The 18,069-nt window shown below is 36.5% G+C and overlaps 2 protein-coding genes across 4 annotated transcripts in view; one reads left to right on the forward strand and one right to left on the reverse strand.

Annotated features, from left to right (window-relative positions):
• Positions 1–4,721, forward strand: part of LOC136838544 (E3 ubiquitin-protein ligase LRSAM1-like) — a 43,212-nt gene extending 38,491 nt beyond the window's left edge. For all 3 annotated transcript variants that reach the window (XR_010853030.1, XR_010853031.1, XR_010853032.1), the window contains exon 5: positions 4,306–4,721. The gene's annotated coding sequence lies outside the window, so the exon portion shown is untranslated. The remainder of the gene's footprint in view (positions 1–4,305) is intronic.
• A 3,224-nt stretch (positions 4,722–7,945) lies between these two features.
• Positions 7,946–18,069, reverse strand: part of GlyP (glycogen phosphorylase) — a 30,866-nt gene continuing 20,742 nt past the window's right edge. Inside the window, exons 2-7 of the mRNA XM_067103650.1 lie at positions 16,988–17,272; positions 16,380–16,511; positions 13,946–14,057; positions 12,769–12,995; positions 10,082–10,335; positions 7,946–9,866 (exon numbers count right to left, since the gene is read on the reverse strand). Of these exons, the coding sequence (XP_066959751.1) occupies positions 8,570–9,866; positions 10,082–10,335; positions 12,769–12,995; positions 13,946–14,057; positions 16,380–16,511; positions 16,988–17,272 (2,307 nt within the window). The 3' untranslated portion in view covers positions 7,946–8,569. The remainder of the gene's footprint in view (positions 9,867–10,081; positions 10,336–12,768; positions 12,996–13,945; positions 14,058–16,379; positions 16,512–16,987; positions 17,273–18,069) is intronic.

Here is an 18,069-nt window from a genome sequence, read left to right on the forward strand (position 1 = left end):
TGATATTAAGCCATGGTTCTGAAAAAGAGGAGGGAATCATGTATGTATGTATGTCTGAAACTCTGAACTAGTAAAATGATATTAATTGTTGCATAACGTGGAGAATCCTGGGTGGAGCATTTTACCATGATGTATTGCTTAGCATTGAATAACCCCAGAAAATCATGCCTTGAGGGTACCAAAATGAGATGTGAAAGATGGCTAAGGTGAGAAATAAGACTCGCCTGAATCAGTAACCCACCTACCCTTAAGCTATGACTGTTCCTAAAGAGTATGAGCACACATCCCAAAGATGTAAAAATTGATTGGCAACTCCAATTGCATAATGTTTATGCCAAGCTAATATTCATGTTACTTTTAGAAAACAAAGCAGTAGAGATAGCCCTGATCTCATAAGGACTTTTGAGTACCAAGGAAAGACCTCATCTCAGAAACATAGAATTCGGAGGAACTTCCTTGAAGTGACCACATAACTGTTAATTTGACATGAAGACCCCATATCATGTCTGTACAGTGTAAGAATTTTAAATATCCTTTTGATGTCTAAAAATGGAACAGTGCTAAAACTAGAACTTGGACTCCAGTGATAGTTTATTTACTTCAAGTAGACATGGATGGTTGATTATTTATTTATGAGTAGCTTTTTTTGTAGATACTGAATAATGGGTGGTTATCATAGAACCAGCCAAACAAGCTTTAAAGGGACATTATTTATATTAGGTTCCTTCTTGATTACCTGACTATTTGACCATTGTGTTATGGTTTGGTTATGCTACCCATCTGGTGCTCAGTGTGGCCATTAATCCTGGGTGAGAGTCATGAAGACCAGGTAATTGGCTTTCCATCAGTCCAAAGAATAAATCTGGATTACTAGCTTCTTTGATGAATCTGGAGAGCTAAGTTTCTTCAAGCTCATGGCTTGTATTTATCTTATCTAAAACATTAAAAGATTTGTGTCCAGTGAATTATGATAATTATGATGCCCTCCACAATCTTGTGGCACTTTACATTATTGTGTTTGTATAGAAGTCCACTTTCCTTAAAATTAATTTTATGGTTGAAACCCCATCTTTATATTGAGAATAGCATTTTCTAAGTAAGATTAACCACATCATAATTTCTCTCTGGCTTAGAAGCACTATTATTATCTGTACTGTTATGCTTTGATGCAAAAGCCAAATAGGGTATTTTAGTATGAAGAGAGATAAACTGCACCACTAAATGTGAACAGTAAGAATACTACAGGCAGAGTGGATGCATTTGTGGGGAAACAGGCAAACATGGGTCAGAGCAAGAGGAGATGATTCATATACTGTGTGGCATGGGTTACTGCATGGCCTGACAATATCCATCAAGTTACAGCCTAGACTCACTTTTTGGATAATGAGAACTTAAAAAGTGATCACTCTACTTCTAGAATTTAATGCCTATTTTTTTAGATTGTTGTGAAGTGGCAGTGTCAGACCCACTGATAAGAGTGTAGTCATACACCGAACTTACACGAGGTTAGGATCCAGAACCCCTCGCGCAAGGCGAATTTTCGCATAAGTTTGGCACAGTCTCTAAAAATGCTAATAAATGCTTATTTCTTAAGTTTAAACACTAAATATGACCCTAATCATGTTCCCAAATTATTAAGCTAACTTTTATATGAAATTAAAGTTAATGTAATTTCATTTAAAAGTTAGCCTAATACATTACCCTTAAAAAAAAGAAATAAATGGTTGACATAAAAATAGAGAGCTGGAAGAGAATTACTCTCCCTCTCCCCTTCCAACCGATCTATTTTTAGAAGTCATCTCTACCTCTTTTTAATAAGTTTTGTTATTCTGCGTCTCTTTCTCTTTGTTCTGAAGTGCTTTTTCATGAACAAACAGTGTTTTTTTATTTGGACTAATAAAACTCTTAGTTATTATGTCTCTATGTTTTAGAATGTATTTGCCACATTAGCGCATTTACAGTTAGTAGATGGAACAGGTAAAATTAGATCAATTTAAACTATCTACTGTACAGGTAAAGACGTACAGAGAAATAATTTGTAAAAATGTATGAGCACTAACTACAAACGAGAGAGAGAGAGAGAGAGAGAGAGAGAGAGAGAGAGAGAGAGAGAGAGAGAGAGAGAGAGAGAGAGAGAGAGAGAGAGTTGTCGTCACTGAAAATATCAAGTTAAATTATTTATGAATTATTACGGAGACAGAGAGAATAACATGAGAGAGAGAGAGTGTGTGTGTGTTTTTCCGTACTTGAAATATTCAAAGGTTTCTTAAAAGATCGGGAAATGATATTTGTTTGTTTAAAATATCACATAATTTACTAAAGAAATGTATAATTACAGTTATATTATTATTATTATTATTATTATTATTATTATTATTATTTGAAAATTTGTACTTGTTGTTATTAGTAAATCATTTATTTTATCATACAAAACAAATAAACATATACTTGTAACCATAAAAATTCTCTCATCTCGAGAATTTTTATGGTTACATGTATATGTTTGTTTGTTTTGTTGATAAATAAATGATTTACCTAATAATGAGTATTAAATTTCAAATATTAATAAGATTAAATAATAATAATAATAATTAAACAAACAAACATCATTTCCCAATCTTCTAAGAAACCTTTGAAGAGAGGAGCGAGGACAAAGCTGTCAAATGTGTCAATCGTTGTCCACAGCGTGTCGTAGGATTTCTGGTACTATCTCTCTCTCTCTCTCATGTTATTCTCTCTGTCTCTGTAATAACTCATAAATAATTTAACTTGATATTTCAAGTAAGGACAATCTCTCTCTCTCTCTCTCTCTCGTGTGTTATTCTCTCTGTCGGTAATAATTGATAAAAAATTTTACTCTCTTAAGTAAGGACAACCTCTCTCTCTCTCTCTCTCTCTCTCTCTCTCTCTCTCTCTCTCTCTCTAGGATTCGCAAATGTTGAATCGCAACTTGAATCGTGTAAGATCGGAGTATTACTGTACTTTTGTATCAAAGAAGTAATTAAAGTTAGACTATTCAGTTTGTTCTTGAGAGCAATATTTTGTAAAGTTATGTACAGTATTTTCATTTATTTTTTGAGATCACTTAAGGAATAACTTTAAATCAAAAGGCATTTAGTTTATTGGCAATCAGAAGTTAGTACATATATGAAATAAAGTAGCTTAGAGATGAAAATGCCATTTGCTATGTTCTCTCTCTCTCTGCTCTCTCTCTCTCTCTCTCTCTCTCTCTCTCTCTCTCTCTCTCTCTCTCTCTCTCTCTCTCTCTCTCTCTCTCTCTCACATATTGTTGAATTCCGCACATATTGTCAATGAATTCTCATACAGCTGTTCCTGAGTTCACTAATGTATATTACAAGTATGCATATTGGTGGGTCTTTCCATTTATTATTCTTTACAGATGTTCAGTTAAGAACCCTGTGGTGACAGAAGGGTATGCCTTAGAAGAGACAGAACATATTTGTTGCCTTGTGAAGCAGTAGAGAAAGCGGTAAGAGAGTAGCAGCAGCATGGATGAAGTGGAGATGGCTAGACTACTAGTAAATAAAAATGTCCTATTGGTAGAAAAACCAAAGCTTTCTAGTGGGTACATAAGGCCTGTATTATTCTGAGCACCAGGAAAATTGGCAGTGACATTTTTTAAAGATTTGGCCCTAAAATATTAAGATTCATGACTGGAGTGCAGTGGGAAGACCATATTACCATTGAGGAATTAGTGAAGAGGTATGGTATCAGGAGTCTGGAAAAAAATGATCCAAAAGATTTAGATTGAACAGGTGTGTGATGAGAAGCAGTGAGGAATAACTGTGAGAAAAGCAGCAAATATAGAAGTATGTAATAGGGCAGAGACCTGTAGGAATGCCCAGGAAATTATAGGAAAGGGAAAGAGATGAAGGCCTAGACCTGGGGGTGTTCGGGTAGAAGACACTGGAAAGGAATAATTTCATGTCTCATAAAGGGAAGGCTGACAAAAACATTTATGATGATGCAGATCCTTAGTCAATGTTAGAAATGAAATGGTTTGCATTTTAGAGTTTGTACATTATATAAGAGCTGAATTTTGTTATAGCACTTGATTCAGACAAGACTGCACAGTACCTGTAAGACTGATGGGTACAGGCAGTCCCTGGTTAATGTTGGGGTTATGTTCCCGCTGAATGCCGATAACTGAAAATCTGTTAACAGGAACATCACAATAAGTATGCTTTTCTTAGAGCACTTGGCGTAATCGTTTCTAGGCTAAATAGTTGCCATAACAGTGATGCAGTTCCACCAATAGTTTTTTTTTTTTTTTCTCCATTTCAGAAGGCATTGAAGATGAACAAGACCAACATGGGAGGACGTCCAATTAAGGTGCAGCAACATAGTGATACAAATAAAAGTGTGAAGAAGAGTGAATACGAATTAGACTTGAACATGAAGAAACGAAGAATCTTGGGAGAAAAGAAAAGAATAAAGCAGAGTAGATGGAAAATAAGAAGGATTCCTAGCAAAATCAAGAAAATGAAATTATAAGATTAATTTGCAATATAAAGTTATGTTAGTTTGGATATTAATCTTTTCTTCAAGACTCCTTTTTTCATACCTAGGAATGTAAACCAAATTAGTACCATATTGTAAAAGCTTTATAGAAACTTTTTTCGTTTAAGCATCCAAACAAGTTGTGTTGGAAAAATCTTGTCAAACATGAAAGGATTCAAATTTCCTGGCAAATAGAGTGAGTATTGTTTCTTTAACCTATAAAATAAGTTATTCTCCAAATGTCATACATCATTTTATGCACATAAAGATAACAAATAAATTCTTCTCTTACAGTACCTCTTATTAACAGATCTGCTGGTGGCTTCATCAAGGCAGATAGCTTTGTGTGACACTAGACTCCGCAGTGTCATTTTACTGGGTGAGTAGCACAACAGCTCAGGAACTCGGAAACACTGAATCTACCAGAAATAATGAAAACTTTTAAAATCCCTATTAGGACATTTAAAGTGTGGCCAGCACTGTATGACTTTTTATTTTTATAGCTGTGACCTTAAACCACAAAATGGCAGTAATGAAGGCCCATGGGTTTACCTAACTTGAGATAGAGGGGAAAAATGCTGTTGTCTGGACTTTGAGATTCTTTCAAGTTTGTACCTTCTACCTCAAGTTTTTAAACACAAGTCTCCCATCCAGAGGGATGGGCCTGGCTTTAGAATTTCTCCCAGAGTTTATGGCCAAGATGTAGAACCCTTGGTACCATACCTGATGTTTGAGAGGTTCTTAGTCCCTTTCTAGAAGATTTCATTTGTGGGGACAAAGAAGAGATGTAACTGTGTCTAGTCAGACCCCTGAGACAATACTTGAAGAAGAGGTCTGCCTCAGACCTGCCTGCAAGAGACTTCATCAGTGCGGCGATGATGAGGAATGAGGTATCAAAGAACATTATCTCCTTATGGCTGATAAAAGTCGTAGTTGATGCATACAACTCCAAGGCAGGCAAGAAGGAGCCCTTTGGAAAGGTGAAGGCCCACGATGTCATTGGATAGGCCCCTCCATCCCATACAAGAGTCACTTCCTCCTATAGATCCTGAAGGCAGGCATGTGGAAATGGCAGTCCACATTCATGTCCTCCTACCTAAGGGATCTTGCTCACGAGTCCCTGGATACATTCTCCCTGGGTCCTGTAGTGCCAGCCCAGCAGGTGATATAAGGGTGTCAAGCCCTACTAGAGGAAAGCTCTGCCCAAGAAGTGTACAGGGTCACCAGTAGTGCTTTGAGGAAGTGGTGAGCACTGGATGAACTTCCATTCTTTTCAGAGTATGATAGACCTGTGGTAGTAGCGACCAGAGATTCTGAGGGCACCTTTTACAGCAAGACGTCACCATGGAGCACACCCATCTTCTAGTAGCAGGGAAAAGTGTCCTCCCTCCTAAGGGTGAGGCTCCTTTTATCAAAGCATAGGTTTGTATTCCCATGGGAACAAATTTTTTAAAAATAGAGGTTTTTTTTAGGATAGGAAGCATAGCTTTCCCACCATAGGGTTAAAGTAACAGGAGCAAATGGGCTGATTCTTACAATGGACAAGGTAGGCCGACTCCGGTTGGGTGGTCCACAGGCCTTGCATGAGGATCTCCACTTATGAAAGCTATGGTTTGTATCAGGAAAAATACAAATTTTTAAAATTTATTTTAATGCTTGCCAATGAATATATTTTAAATAATGTGGATAGTGTAGTACTGTAAGTATAAAAAGTTCATTCCAGCTTTACATTTATGAATTTAACATGTCAAGACATACAGTACATAACTCTGTACCCATGAAGGATCTTATCCCTCTGTGTACATTGCAACCTGTTTTAGATCATTTGTGTCTCCTTTACTAGAATACTGTTCTCCAGTGTGGATGTCTGCTTCTGCCAGAGATTTATCTCTTTTAGATAGAGTGGTTCTTGGTGGTAGGTTTATTGTTTCCTTATAGTAGCAGTTATGACTTGGACCATTGATGGATGGTCTTGTCACTTTTTCTTAAGTTGTATTTTAGCAGATATATTTCACATTCACAATTGATTCCTGATCCCCTTTACCTGCCAAGAGCAACCAGATTCACTGAACAGCAGCACCAATATGCAGTAAATGTGCCACGCTGTCGAACTTCTTAGTTCCAGAGGTCCTTTATTCCTCACACCACTGGACTGTGGAACAGCCTCTTTAAGGATGCCGCACTATTGGAACTAGAAGTTCAAGCAAATATGCAGTGCATTATAGTACTACTCTAATACTATTCTCCTTCCATTTTATTACATTTTTATGTATTGATTTACAGTATTATTTTTTTTGTTCTTAAAAAGTAAGATCTCTTCTTTCTTTACACTATTTCCCTTCATCACCTCTTACTTCTTCCTAATGAACACCATATTCTTTGGAAGCTTGAGTTTCAAGTCAGTGGTCCCCCCCAAAATAAATCTTCGAAGCTTTCAGTCTCCAAGAAGAACCAAAACCCATTAAAATACAGGACCTTGAAGGGACCAGTGCCTTCAAACACATCGCCTCCGTTTTCTTCAGACGTGACTTCATCACTTTGTATGCCTTCGTATAATGTCTTCTTAAATTCTTAAAGATTCCAGGATCCTGTTAAGTGATTTCAGCTCCTGTTGGATCCATTTCCCCTAAAGAAATCTTTGAAACCTTTCATCTCCAGGAAGGACCAAATCCTATTCCTTCTCCATAAAAAAATCCATAGGCTTCAGAGCCCCAAAAGCCTCCTGAATTCATCTTTAAGAATGTGGGCATCCCCCAAAAGAAATCGAAGAAGCCTTTCATCTCCATAAAACTCTGTTCTTTAGTATTGTGCAAGAAATCCAAAGGCTACAGAGCCTGTAGGTTGGCTTGAAGCCTTCGGAAGCCACAGAAGCCTCCAGAATTCCCAGATTCTCTGTCACCATGAGAGAGGACAAGATCCACTTTGAAATTGTTGTTATAGGTGTTTTTTTTACAATGTTCACTATTTGCGGTGTTCAGAGTCTCAAGGGTTAGCATTTGCATGAAAGCAAATGAAGTCATCGTACTTAAAAAAGGGTAAAGAGCACAATTACAATATTACAACTACTTTTGCCAGTGTTGCACGTCTACATTGTTGGGAAATCGACATCTCTTGTATTGTGGAGTTTGAAGACTGCTGCTATTCTAGGCTTGATATTCATTCGTTCTAGTTTTTTCCTCTGCTCCTCTTTCCTCCTTTTGAAGTTAAGTTTTGACTCCTTTAGAGTTAATTACCTTTTCTTTAAGGCCTGGGTTTGAGCATTATTGTGCCTGGCCACTGGCTTTATTACAAAAATGCATTATATGAAAATGTAATATACTGTATAAACAAACATCATTGGGATTTCAACATTTTTCTATTCATAGATCATTTAAGAAATAGTTCCTTATGAATACATACAACTTGATCATGAAATAAACTGGGATAATGAAGACAAAACTTTATTCCATCGAGCAGGCATAAAATTGCAATGTATATAAAACTTTCATAACAGGTACTGTGTGCCAAGACACAACTAAATTATTATAAAATATACTTTATCTCTGAACAACATATAAAGTTCATCAACTCACTGTTGAATTTAGACTTTTCACCAATAAACAAAATAAATTTTCTGTAATTTACATTAAATAGATTTTGATGTTTGCAGTGGGTTATATAATTACAAAAATTACATCAAGATCATGTAAGATTTTCTCATGCAAGACTTGAAATTGGCACACTAGCAAAGAGGTCTATGCAATGTACATTCTACATACAATAAGATTTTCATTATGACTAGGTGACCCTTCAAAGTATGTAACTAGTATTTTTACATAGTTATAAATCAGTACAGTATTGCAACCTTCAGTATTCTTGTTACATTCCACCAGACACTTGTCAACGCTTCTGCCAGGCTTTCTCTTGCAAATCAAAAAGATTAAACAATACCTTTAAAAATAAGCCATCACTGCCAGCTAAACAGCTTCCAGATGCTCTACAAACTGGTCTACCCATGACCCTTCTAGTCTCTCAACATTATGAAATTGTGCTTTTTTTTTTATTTTTTTTATTTAGCATCCTCTTCTGTCTCACGAGGCTCATGAGGAGCTGGAAGTTTCTCCCAGCAAGGTTCTACACCCCAAATTTCACGGCCATACTCTGCAATCGTACGATCACTTGAGAACTTTCCAGATGATGCAATGTTCATAATAGCCTTGCGAGTCCACTCTGCTGGTTTCTGATACAATGCATTTACTTCATCTTGAGCCTTGAGGTAAGATTCATAATCAGCAAAGAGGTAGAAGCGATCATGGTTCATGAGAATATTAACCAAGTCTTTGAATTGGTCTGGGTTATTAGGAGAGAAGAAACCACTCTGGATCTGGTCAATACACTGACGCAACTCTGGTATCCTATTGTAATAATCATAGGCATTGTAGCCCTTACGCTTCAGCTCCTCTACCTCTTCAACAGTCATACCAAAGATAAAGATGTTGTCTTTGCCCATTTCTTCCATCATTTCAATGTTAGCGCCATCCAAAGTACCAATGGTGAGAGCTCCATTAAGCATGAATTTCATGTTACCAGTACCAGATGCCTCTGTACCAGCTGTAGAAATCTGTTGAGAAAGATCAGCTGCTGGAATGATTTTCTCTGCGAGTGTGACACGGTAATTCTCAAGGTAGATGACCTTCAACTTGTCACCCACAATAGGATCATTATTGACTACACGTCCAACTGCACAAATCAATCTGATGATTTGCTTAGCAGTATGGTAACCAGGAGCAGCTTTTCCTCCAATCATAACTGTACGTGGCACAAAAGAACCACCTGGATTAGCCTTAATTCTGTTATACAAGGTAATGATGTGAAGACAGTTAAGTAGTTGTCTCTTGTACTCATGGATACGCTTAACTTGGATGTCAAACATAGAAGAAGGGTTGATGGAGACTCCATAATCCTGCTCAAGCTGTTTAGCAAGACGCAACTTATTCTCCTGTTTGGCAGTCTGTACTGCACGGACAAAGCCAGTGTCCTTGACAAATTCCTTCAGCTTTTGCAGTTGCTCAAGATGTACTGCCCATTCCTCACCAATCTTCTCAGCAATGACATCAGCAAGGGCAGGATTGCACAACAGAAGCCAACGACGTGGAGTTATACCATTAGTCTTGTTCTGGAATTTCTCTGGAGTCATTTCATAGAAATCTTTGAAGAGATCTCTCTTCAAGATCTCAGAGTGAATGGCAGCCACACCATTCACAGCATGGGCACCAACAATGCACAAATGTGCCATGTTGATCCTCTTTTCTCCACATTCCTCAACCAGGGACATACGACGAACACGGTCCATATCTCCAGGCCACCTGCCAGAGAAGTTAATCAAAATGAAAATGATGGAATGACCCTTTAAAATTACTTAACACTCGTTATGCAATATTAAATAATCATGTTTAAGGATTCACTAACTTTCATATTATAAGTATAAATCATAATTCCTCTTTACTTGTAATGGGACATCTTGGACTTTCATGTATTTGTAAGAATGAATTGTTTTGTGTAAACATCATGAAAATCTTACCGCCTGCTAACTTCCTGTAGATGAATATGGTTGATTTCATAAATAATCTGCAAATGCCTTGGAAGAATATGTTCCAGCATGCTCACAGGCCATCTCTCTAATGCTTCAGGTAAAACTGTGTGGTTTGTGTAAGCGCAGGTCCTGACACAGATATCCCATGCATTGGCCCAAGTGAGTCCTTCAATGTCAATTAGTATGCGCATCAACTCTGGGATAGCCAAAGAAGGATGAGTGTCGTTGAGCTGCAGAGCCACCTGAGGATAAAAAAAGTTAATTTACTTTCATGTAGGTAATGCTTGGTATTTAGACCAAGGTCCAAGCACTGGAACAAGGCAAAGAAAAAAAAAAATAAATAAATAAACCATCACTTTGCAAGAAGAGATACTTCACTCATCATTATCAATAAGCTTCACTGATATACCAGGTAATTATTTTACATTAAAAATCTTCACACTAATGATGGACCATGCAGAATTTTCAAGACTATCACTCTATGGTTTTTCATAATTTCCAGATTAAAAAACATTTTCTAACATTATTTCCAGGATTTATCCAGGATGTTTTGCACTGATTTATGATTAAGGAGCAACTCCAGTGGCTCTCGGGCCTCTTGGTGGCCTATGGCCACTTGCACCAGACCTTTCCATGTTCCCCTGTTGAGAGCTGTATCTCTCCAGTTATTCTCAGGATCCTCCACTCCCAATTCTCTTAGATCTCTAATCCCATTATCTTTCCAACTCATCCTCGGTCTCCCCACCAGTCTTCTCCTTTCCACTCATCTTCCATTCTAACCACATGTCGGGCCCAATGTATCCTCTGCGACCTTACAATGCCAATTATTAGTTGTTGTCTGGTTAAATCTCTCTTTTCATTGTTGTGCCTTCTTCTCAAAACATCATTATGTCGTAAATGGGACCCGTTATTCTATGCAACATATTATTTTCAAAAACCAGTAGTCTCTCTTCTTGACATTTAATCAGTGTCCAGGTCTCACAACCATATAGATGATGTAGACTGAAAAAGCATCTGTTCCCTGCTGTAATTCTAGCCAGAACCTCTATCGCTCTCTCTCCATCTCATTTCTGGACGTCAACATACAGTACTTCCTAGATATTAAAATTCCCTCACGCTCTCAATATCTCCCATATTTTGTTATTGTTGGTCGTTCCTTGACAACTTCATTTTGGTTTTACTTCCACTGATCTCTAGTGCCACTCTGGTGGCAGTTTCTTTGAATGGTATATACAAATGTTCTATATTCTGTATATCTGTACCTAAGAAATCAACATCTGCAAATGCAAGGACTTTGGCACATGTATCTCCCAAGATGGCCCCACCCTCAACTTCCTCGATACTCTGCATTATTTCCTCTAAAATTAGATTAAACAACATTGGAGATAGAAGGCATCCCCATCTCAAACCTGTTTTAATTTCAAAACATTGTCTTTCCTACCCACTTGGACACAACTCTTACTATTCCTGTAGCATACTTTTTTACCAAGTTTATAAGTTTTTCTAGTATACTGAATCCCTTCATAACATTCCACACTGATGGTCTATGGATGCTATTGTATGCTTGTTTAAAGTCTACAATAACCTGCCAGATATCCCTATTACTGTATACTCCCAGTGTTTTTCCATTATCTGTCTAATAGTAAAAATCTGGTCAATTGTTGATCTTCCTTTTCTGAATCCACATTGATATTCACCCAATGCTGTCTCTAAGTAGGGTTCTAATTTATCTTTTATACTTTTGGCTAGTACCTTATAGCAGGTTGGCAGAAGTGTAATCCCTCTATAATTAGCACAGTCTGACTTCTCTTTTTATGTACCGGGATAATGTTGCCCGTTTCCTATGTTGTTGGCTTCATTTCTGTTCTCCAGATCATTATTAGAAGCTCAAAGATCTTTGAGTGTAACATCTCGCCACCATTCTTAAGGAGCTCTGCTGTTACGTTATCTAAACCAGGTGCCTTATATTCTTCAGGCTACTGCTTGCATTCATCACATCTATCAGCATTGGTTCCTTCACTCTCAAGTCTGGTGCCTACCTATGTCTCCCTTCAATAGGATTTACTGGGTCATCTCTATTTAACAGCTCACAGAAATAGTTCTTCCATATCTCCAGTACTTAGTACTTTGTCCTCCTGTACCATAATACTTCCATTGGCATCTTTCACTATTCTGCTTCTTCTTGGTGTCCATTCCTTATTTTCCTGAAACCCCTATAGCCTTCCCTTATCCTACCATTTCTCATGTTTGTCCTTGTCCTCCAGTTCCTTATATAAGGAGCAACGCGAAATAGAACTGAGAAAAAGTCAGAAATTGATACTCCACCTTTATAACAAAGATTTTGTAAAGCCTGTAGAAACCTGGATTTTTTTGTTAATCAAGAAATCAGTATTTTCACTTACAAATATTCTCACTTTTATACAGAGTTTATTTTAACATTGTTATACATCTATATGTAATCCCACAAAATAATTCTAAAACATCAACTACTGCTCAAGAAAAATACAGAACTACTAAAGAAAAATACAGAATCTTAAAAAATATAATCTTAAAAAATATTTTATGTACTATAATAGGTTATTTTCATTGATAGTGATGACTTCTGGTGTTTTCATAGTACAGTACTTAAATTTTGTGTAGCTCAAATACTTCAAAATAAACATCGAAGTACTCACCTTGTCTGGGAATGTATCAAATGAGGTGCGCACTTGGTCCTTTGATCCAAATTTAGAAGATTTAAAGCGTCTAATGATATCCTGTAAAGTTGCTGCGACCATGAAATACTCTTGCTTCAGTCTCAACTCCTTACCCTCAAAGAAATTGTCATTGGGATACAGTACACGAGAAATGTTCTCAGCAAAGTTCCGGTCCAGAACAGCTTGGATGTAATCACCATCATTAACTGTTGAGAAGCAAGAGCTTTTGTCAAAAATCTATATAAAAAAACTTGCAAGTTAAAAAGTTTGAAGAACCCTAAAAGAAATCTGAAACAAAAAATAACAAACTAAAAAAAGCAACAAATATGGAGGTGAAATACTGTACTAAAATGCTTTGTAAAACAAAAATACAGATGAAAGAATGTTTGGTAACAAAGATACATATACAGTAAGTGCAACTAGACTTGAAAAAAGACAAGACTTTGACATGTAATTAACTTTAAAAATCAAAATGCAGTGGCTTGTATAGAAAAATATTACAGTAATATCAAATGCTTCTATAAAATTTAATTTAAAATACAGTAAAATTCAGTGGCTCCAAAATTCAATAAGATAACTGCTTATGGCCTACCCTTACAAAACTGCAAGGGTATTTTTAGTATAACTGTATTTAAGAAAATTTTGAAAATAGAAGTACAGTATTGGGAAGAAAAATAATGTGCAGCACTTATCTGCTTTGCATACTGCATGCTTGTGCACAATTACTGCACTCACAGGAAATGTTAATGCATTTCATTAACTCATTGCTAATCCATAATACCATTTTTTGTTATCCCAGTGGATCACAACACTAATTCTCTCGAAACATACCAACACTATGACACTTCGTTGTTTTAATGTCCAAGCACACTGGATATGTGCCTTACACTACACTCAGCTTATAACTTTTCAAATCAAGATTTTTAACAGACACAAGCTTCATGATTTTAGTTATGTAGATGCAGATACACTAATATACTGTAACATGATTTTAGGTATTTTAGTTCATAGTGGGCAATATAAGCTCAGTTTCATCTTTCCCATGTCTATAATACACAAAACCCAGTCATAAATGAACACATTCTCTTTTACCAAAAAGAAAGTCCAGTAGTATAATTTTCACAACCCACATTCATATTACATTTACAGTACTTACAGAACTTAAGGTTGAAGTTATTGGGAGACTTGGCAGACCATAACCTCATGGTGTTAACCACATTATTCTGGTATCCAGGAATTGGGTTATCATATGGCATAGCAAAGACAATCTGCAAATAAGCAAAAAGTACCACAATCATTAATGCTGATGTGGTCCAATTTCCAACAGATTTTTACAATCAACAAATTTAGACAAACATTCTTATGTAAAATTTAATGGGAATCTCAAATTTAGCACACATAATTAAATACATCTGATTTTGTTGTATACTCAAAGGACATTCTGCAAGTACTTAGATCTATCTGCCTATTAAAATTGTTAAGGTTTATGCAGTTCCTTAAAAGCAAAAAAGATTTTTTGTTTATGTATACAAACATCTAACTTAGCCTACATGCTTGGTTAAGGTTGCTGAATACTGTAGTTGCTAGAACAAGCAATGGTTACACAGCAGTCATACCTTCCTAACCAAGAGTCACTTACCATCTCTGTTTAAATTTCTCAATTCTTATTGTAAAAAATACTGTTGTGTATCATGATGAGGGAATGGGAAGAGGGGAATTTAATATTTTACTTTTATCAAATACTAAGTCTCCATACAAGATGGACTTATCATTGAAGATCTTTGATTACAGCTTCATCTCATCAGTGATACTGACATCCATTTTGTATAAGATTATTACTATTCAAATCTATGCTCTGTACTTGGATCACAAATGGAATAATCCTAGTCATGCATGACTATACTATAGTTATTCATGGCACTGTATTCTTATCATAGGGTGTAAACAGAAGTCACACCCAATGATTATGTTGCCAAACTGGGCTGCAAACTTAAATCTTGACATCAAAGTGCTCTTGTTCTTGAATTACAACTATCAATCATCATGATAATGGTAAACTTCAGAAAGTTTGGTTCTGCATGCAAAATCACTGGTCTGCAACAAGGGTTATCCAAGTCCTCAAAATATTTTGTAGAATCCCAACAGGGAGAAATATACCTGAAACAAGTGGATGGAAGGAGACAAGTAATACAATCTTCCCACCTCATTTGATATTTGTAATCTGGTCAAATCTTGTAGAGGATCTCAAGAAATAATTTAGCAGAGTCCTTTGCATACTAACCACAAGGGGTAGCTATAGTACTGGGAGCTGCTAATATTACTGTAGCTACCCCAGTGATACAGTCATTGTGACTTCTCACACAAAAATTATTCTTTTCGGAATTTTGGTCTGAAGTGTGCTTCATTACCTTATGGAAACCTGATTCCAAAAGTTTTTGATGCTATTTTCACCTTGCCATCACCCTTGCACTAACCACAGCCTTTGAGATCCTGATCTTGACAACCTGAACTGTGACACCCTGCCCGAGATACAATAATAGCAACTCAATCCCTCAAAATTATGCTTATTGCCATTGTTGAATTGTGTTCCTGGAGGACTGAGGACTGGGCAACCTTGGCAACATTCCTAGCAGTTACTTAATATAATTTTCTTTGTCTAGATGGGAAGAAACTAGCTTTGTTGCCTTTGAAATAGCTTCATTCCTTTTCTTAGCTGTTCTTACCTTACAGTTGCCACTATGTCCAGGTAGATTAAAGAAGCTGCTGTGGACTGAGCAAGGCTGAAAAACTCCTGGCTTTAATGTCCACTGCACATTGAATCCTAGGTTCAGGTCTTGACATCACTGGGATGGCTAATTTACTAATGAATCTATAAATGTTGCTATGTTCTCTCCTATTTCATCAGCTTAGATGTCCTTTACTATTTGCCATGACTAGTACTCACTGCCTCCTTTGACAGTGTGGTAGGAGCTTGTGAAATTACCGATAAACAAACACTAAATCGAATTCACTGACCACAGTTCAATTGAAAAAAGACTAACCTACAAATTCTACAAAAGCAAAGACAAATATGTAAATGTATACCTTTAAGGATGTTAAAACCACATACTATATATATACCCTGAACATTCTAGTCTGGTAATCCACTAGTTATTTTCATAAGCAAGAGTACTTCCTGACTGAGTATTTCTGCCTACACCAACTCCCATTTAAAAATAAATTTCTTAGATAAAACTAATCAAGCACAAGTTATCTTTGAGGACAGTGATGAGGACAAAAAATCATGAAAAAATATGATGTTGCAGCTTAAAAAATATGGGATAAAAGAGATCTGGCTCAGACTATACTAACAACTTCTAGTGAAACTGAATCAAGGTAATAAGTACTGTACTGTACAAAAATGAGAACCTACATCACTAGTTTCCACCCAATGATCAGAAGCATCTTTGCTCATTTACCAGCTATTATGCTGCCTACCTTCATTTGGACATATCAGCATTAAGTAAAACTAAGAGTGGTTCATTATTCTTTTGGGCACAAATCTCCTCCATTTTTCATAATGTATTTTACAAAACTGAGCTAAAACTCACTTGAGTATCCAGCCATTTCTTTCCCTGAGGAGTATCCTCTACTCTGCCATAGAAGTTAACAGGCACCATGTATTCTGGACGTCCTTTCTCCCAGGGATTGCCAAACCTCAACCAATCATCAGGTTCCTCAACCTGCAAATAACATGCCAAATATTGTTATAAAAGAATTGTATTTCAAATTCAGTCTTAATCAAATGTTAATGCCACAATGACCTCTTAATTCCTTTATTTTACAATCTTGAAAGCAAGACTTTAGTGGGACCATACCTAAAATTTTGGAAATCAAGAGTTAAGAGGTCATTGGACTTACTTCAGTATAAATTTGGGGTGTGTAACCGTTACATTATAGTCTATGAACGCTACAATTTACATTCAGAAATAAGATGCAAACTGTTCAACACATCACTGTATACTGTACTAAAAAAAATGCAGTCCTGGAAAACCTGTTTACATTTGTCAGTGTGTATATATAAACCATGTTACCTGCAAAAGAACAGTAAATCCAAAGATATGAAGAACGCTTTACAATGTAATAAGGAAAACTGCTGAAGCAATGAAAAAGTTTATGCTCTAAATATAGTATCTTGACATCTTTAACTGCATGTTACCTGTTCTCCATTTCGAATCTTTTGAGCAAAAATGCCATACTCGTAGCGGATGCCGTAGCCATAGGCAGCCATTCGCAGTGTTGCCATTGAATCCAGGAAACAGGCTGCTAGACGACCAAGACCTCCATTACCTAATCCAGCATCCTCTTCCAGGGACTCCAGCTCTTCAATGTCCAAGCCAAGCTGATAGAGAGCTTCATCACAGGCAGACTGGATGCCTAAATTAATCATGGTATTCGTCAGGGAGCGGCCCATATAATATTCCAGGGACAGGTAATACACACGCTGAAATACAGTAATGATGTTATGTTAGCATTCTGCATAGTTACCACAGTTAACACACAAGCTTTTATTTGTAAAATGGGAATGAAACTTAATTCGAGTAATTCCAGTCAAAATTTTACTGATGGCACTCCACAAGGAAGAATATTATAGTTAAAAATAAATAACAGTTAAATATAGACAAGTGCTCAAAGCTGGCAGTTAAGACTTCCTTGCCTAAAGTACTGTGTACTACTACATTGTACCGCCAAGGTAGCTTTTCTAATAAACTTCCAACTTTTCTGAGACAACAATTTAATGCTGTTAAGTCTATTTTTCACTTTCAGGAAATAATCTTATCAAATAAAAATGAAAACAGTCACTTGGTCGTTCTGCAAAAAAATCTCATAACTGATTTTTAGTAAATCCTTTCACCTGGCATATATTATACAGTACAATACCCAACACACACATCTTCTCCAGTGTAGACCCTGAAACATCTTTGATTTAACAGCCTAACTGAGAACAAAGTGTATGGAACTTCATATTGTACGCCACACAAAAAAAAAGTGTTACAAGGAACTTAGGTCAGTATAAACTCGTTAGAAAGGATCTTAATTGCTGTTTGGAACGTGAATTAACCCACATAAACGATATAGCCACAGGGAGCTTACAAATAATAGAATCACGGTTCAACTACGAATGCCTCAAACATATAAAACTAATGTGATCATGCCATTATTCAAGAGAACTTAAGTTCTTGACCAGTTTCTAAATGACAGGGTCACATAATGCTTTTTGACTGAAACATGCAAAGTCTA

The sequence above is a fragment of the Macrobrachium rosenbergii genome, chromosome 5 (assembly GCF_040412425.1).
Source record: "Macrobrachium rosenbergii isolate ZJJX-2024 chromosome 5, ASM4041242v1, whole genome shotgun sequence".
NCBI classification, from domain to species: Eukaryota; Metazoa; Arthropoda; class Malacostraca; order Decapoda; family Palaemonidae; genus Macrobrachium; species Macrobrachium rosenbergii.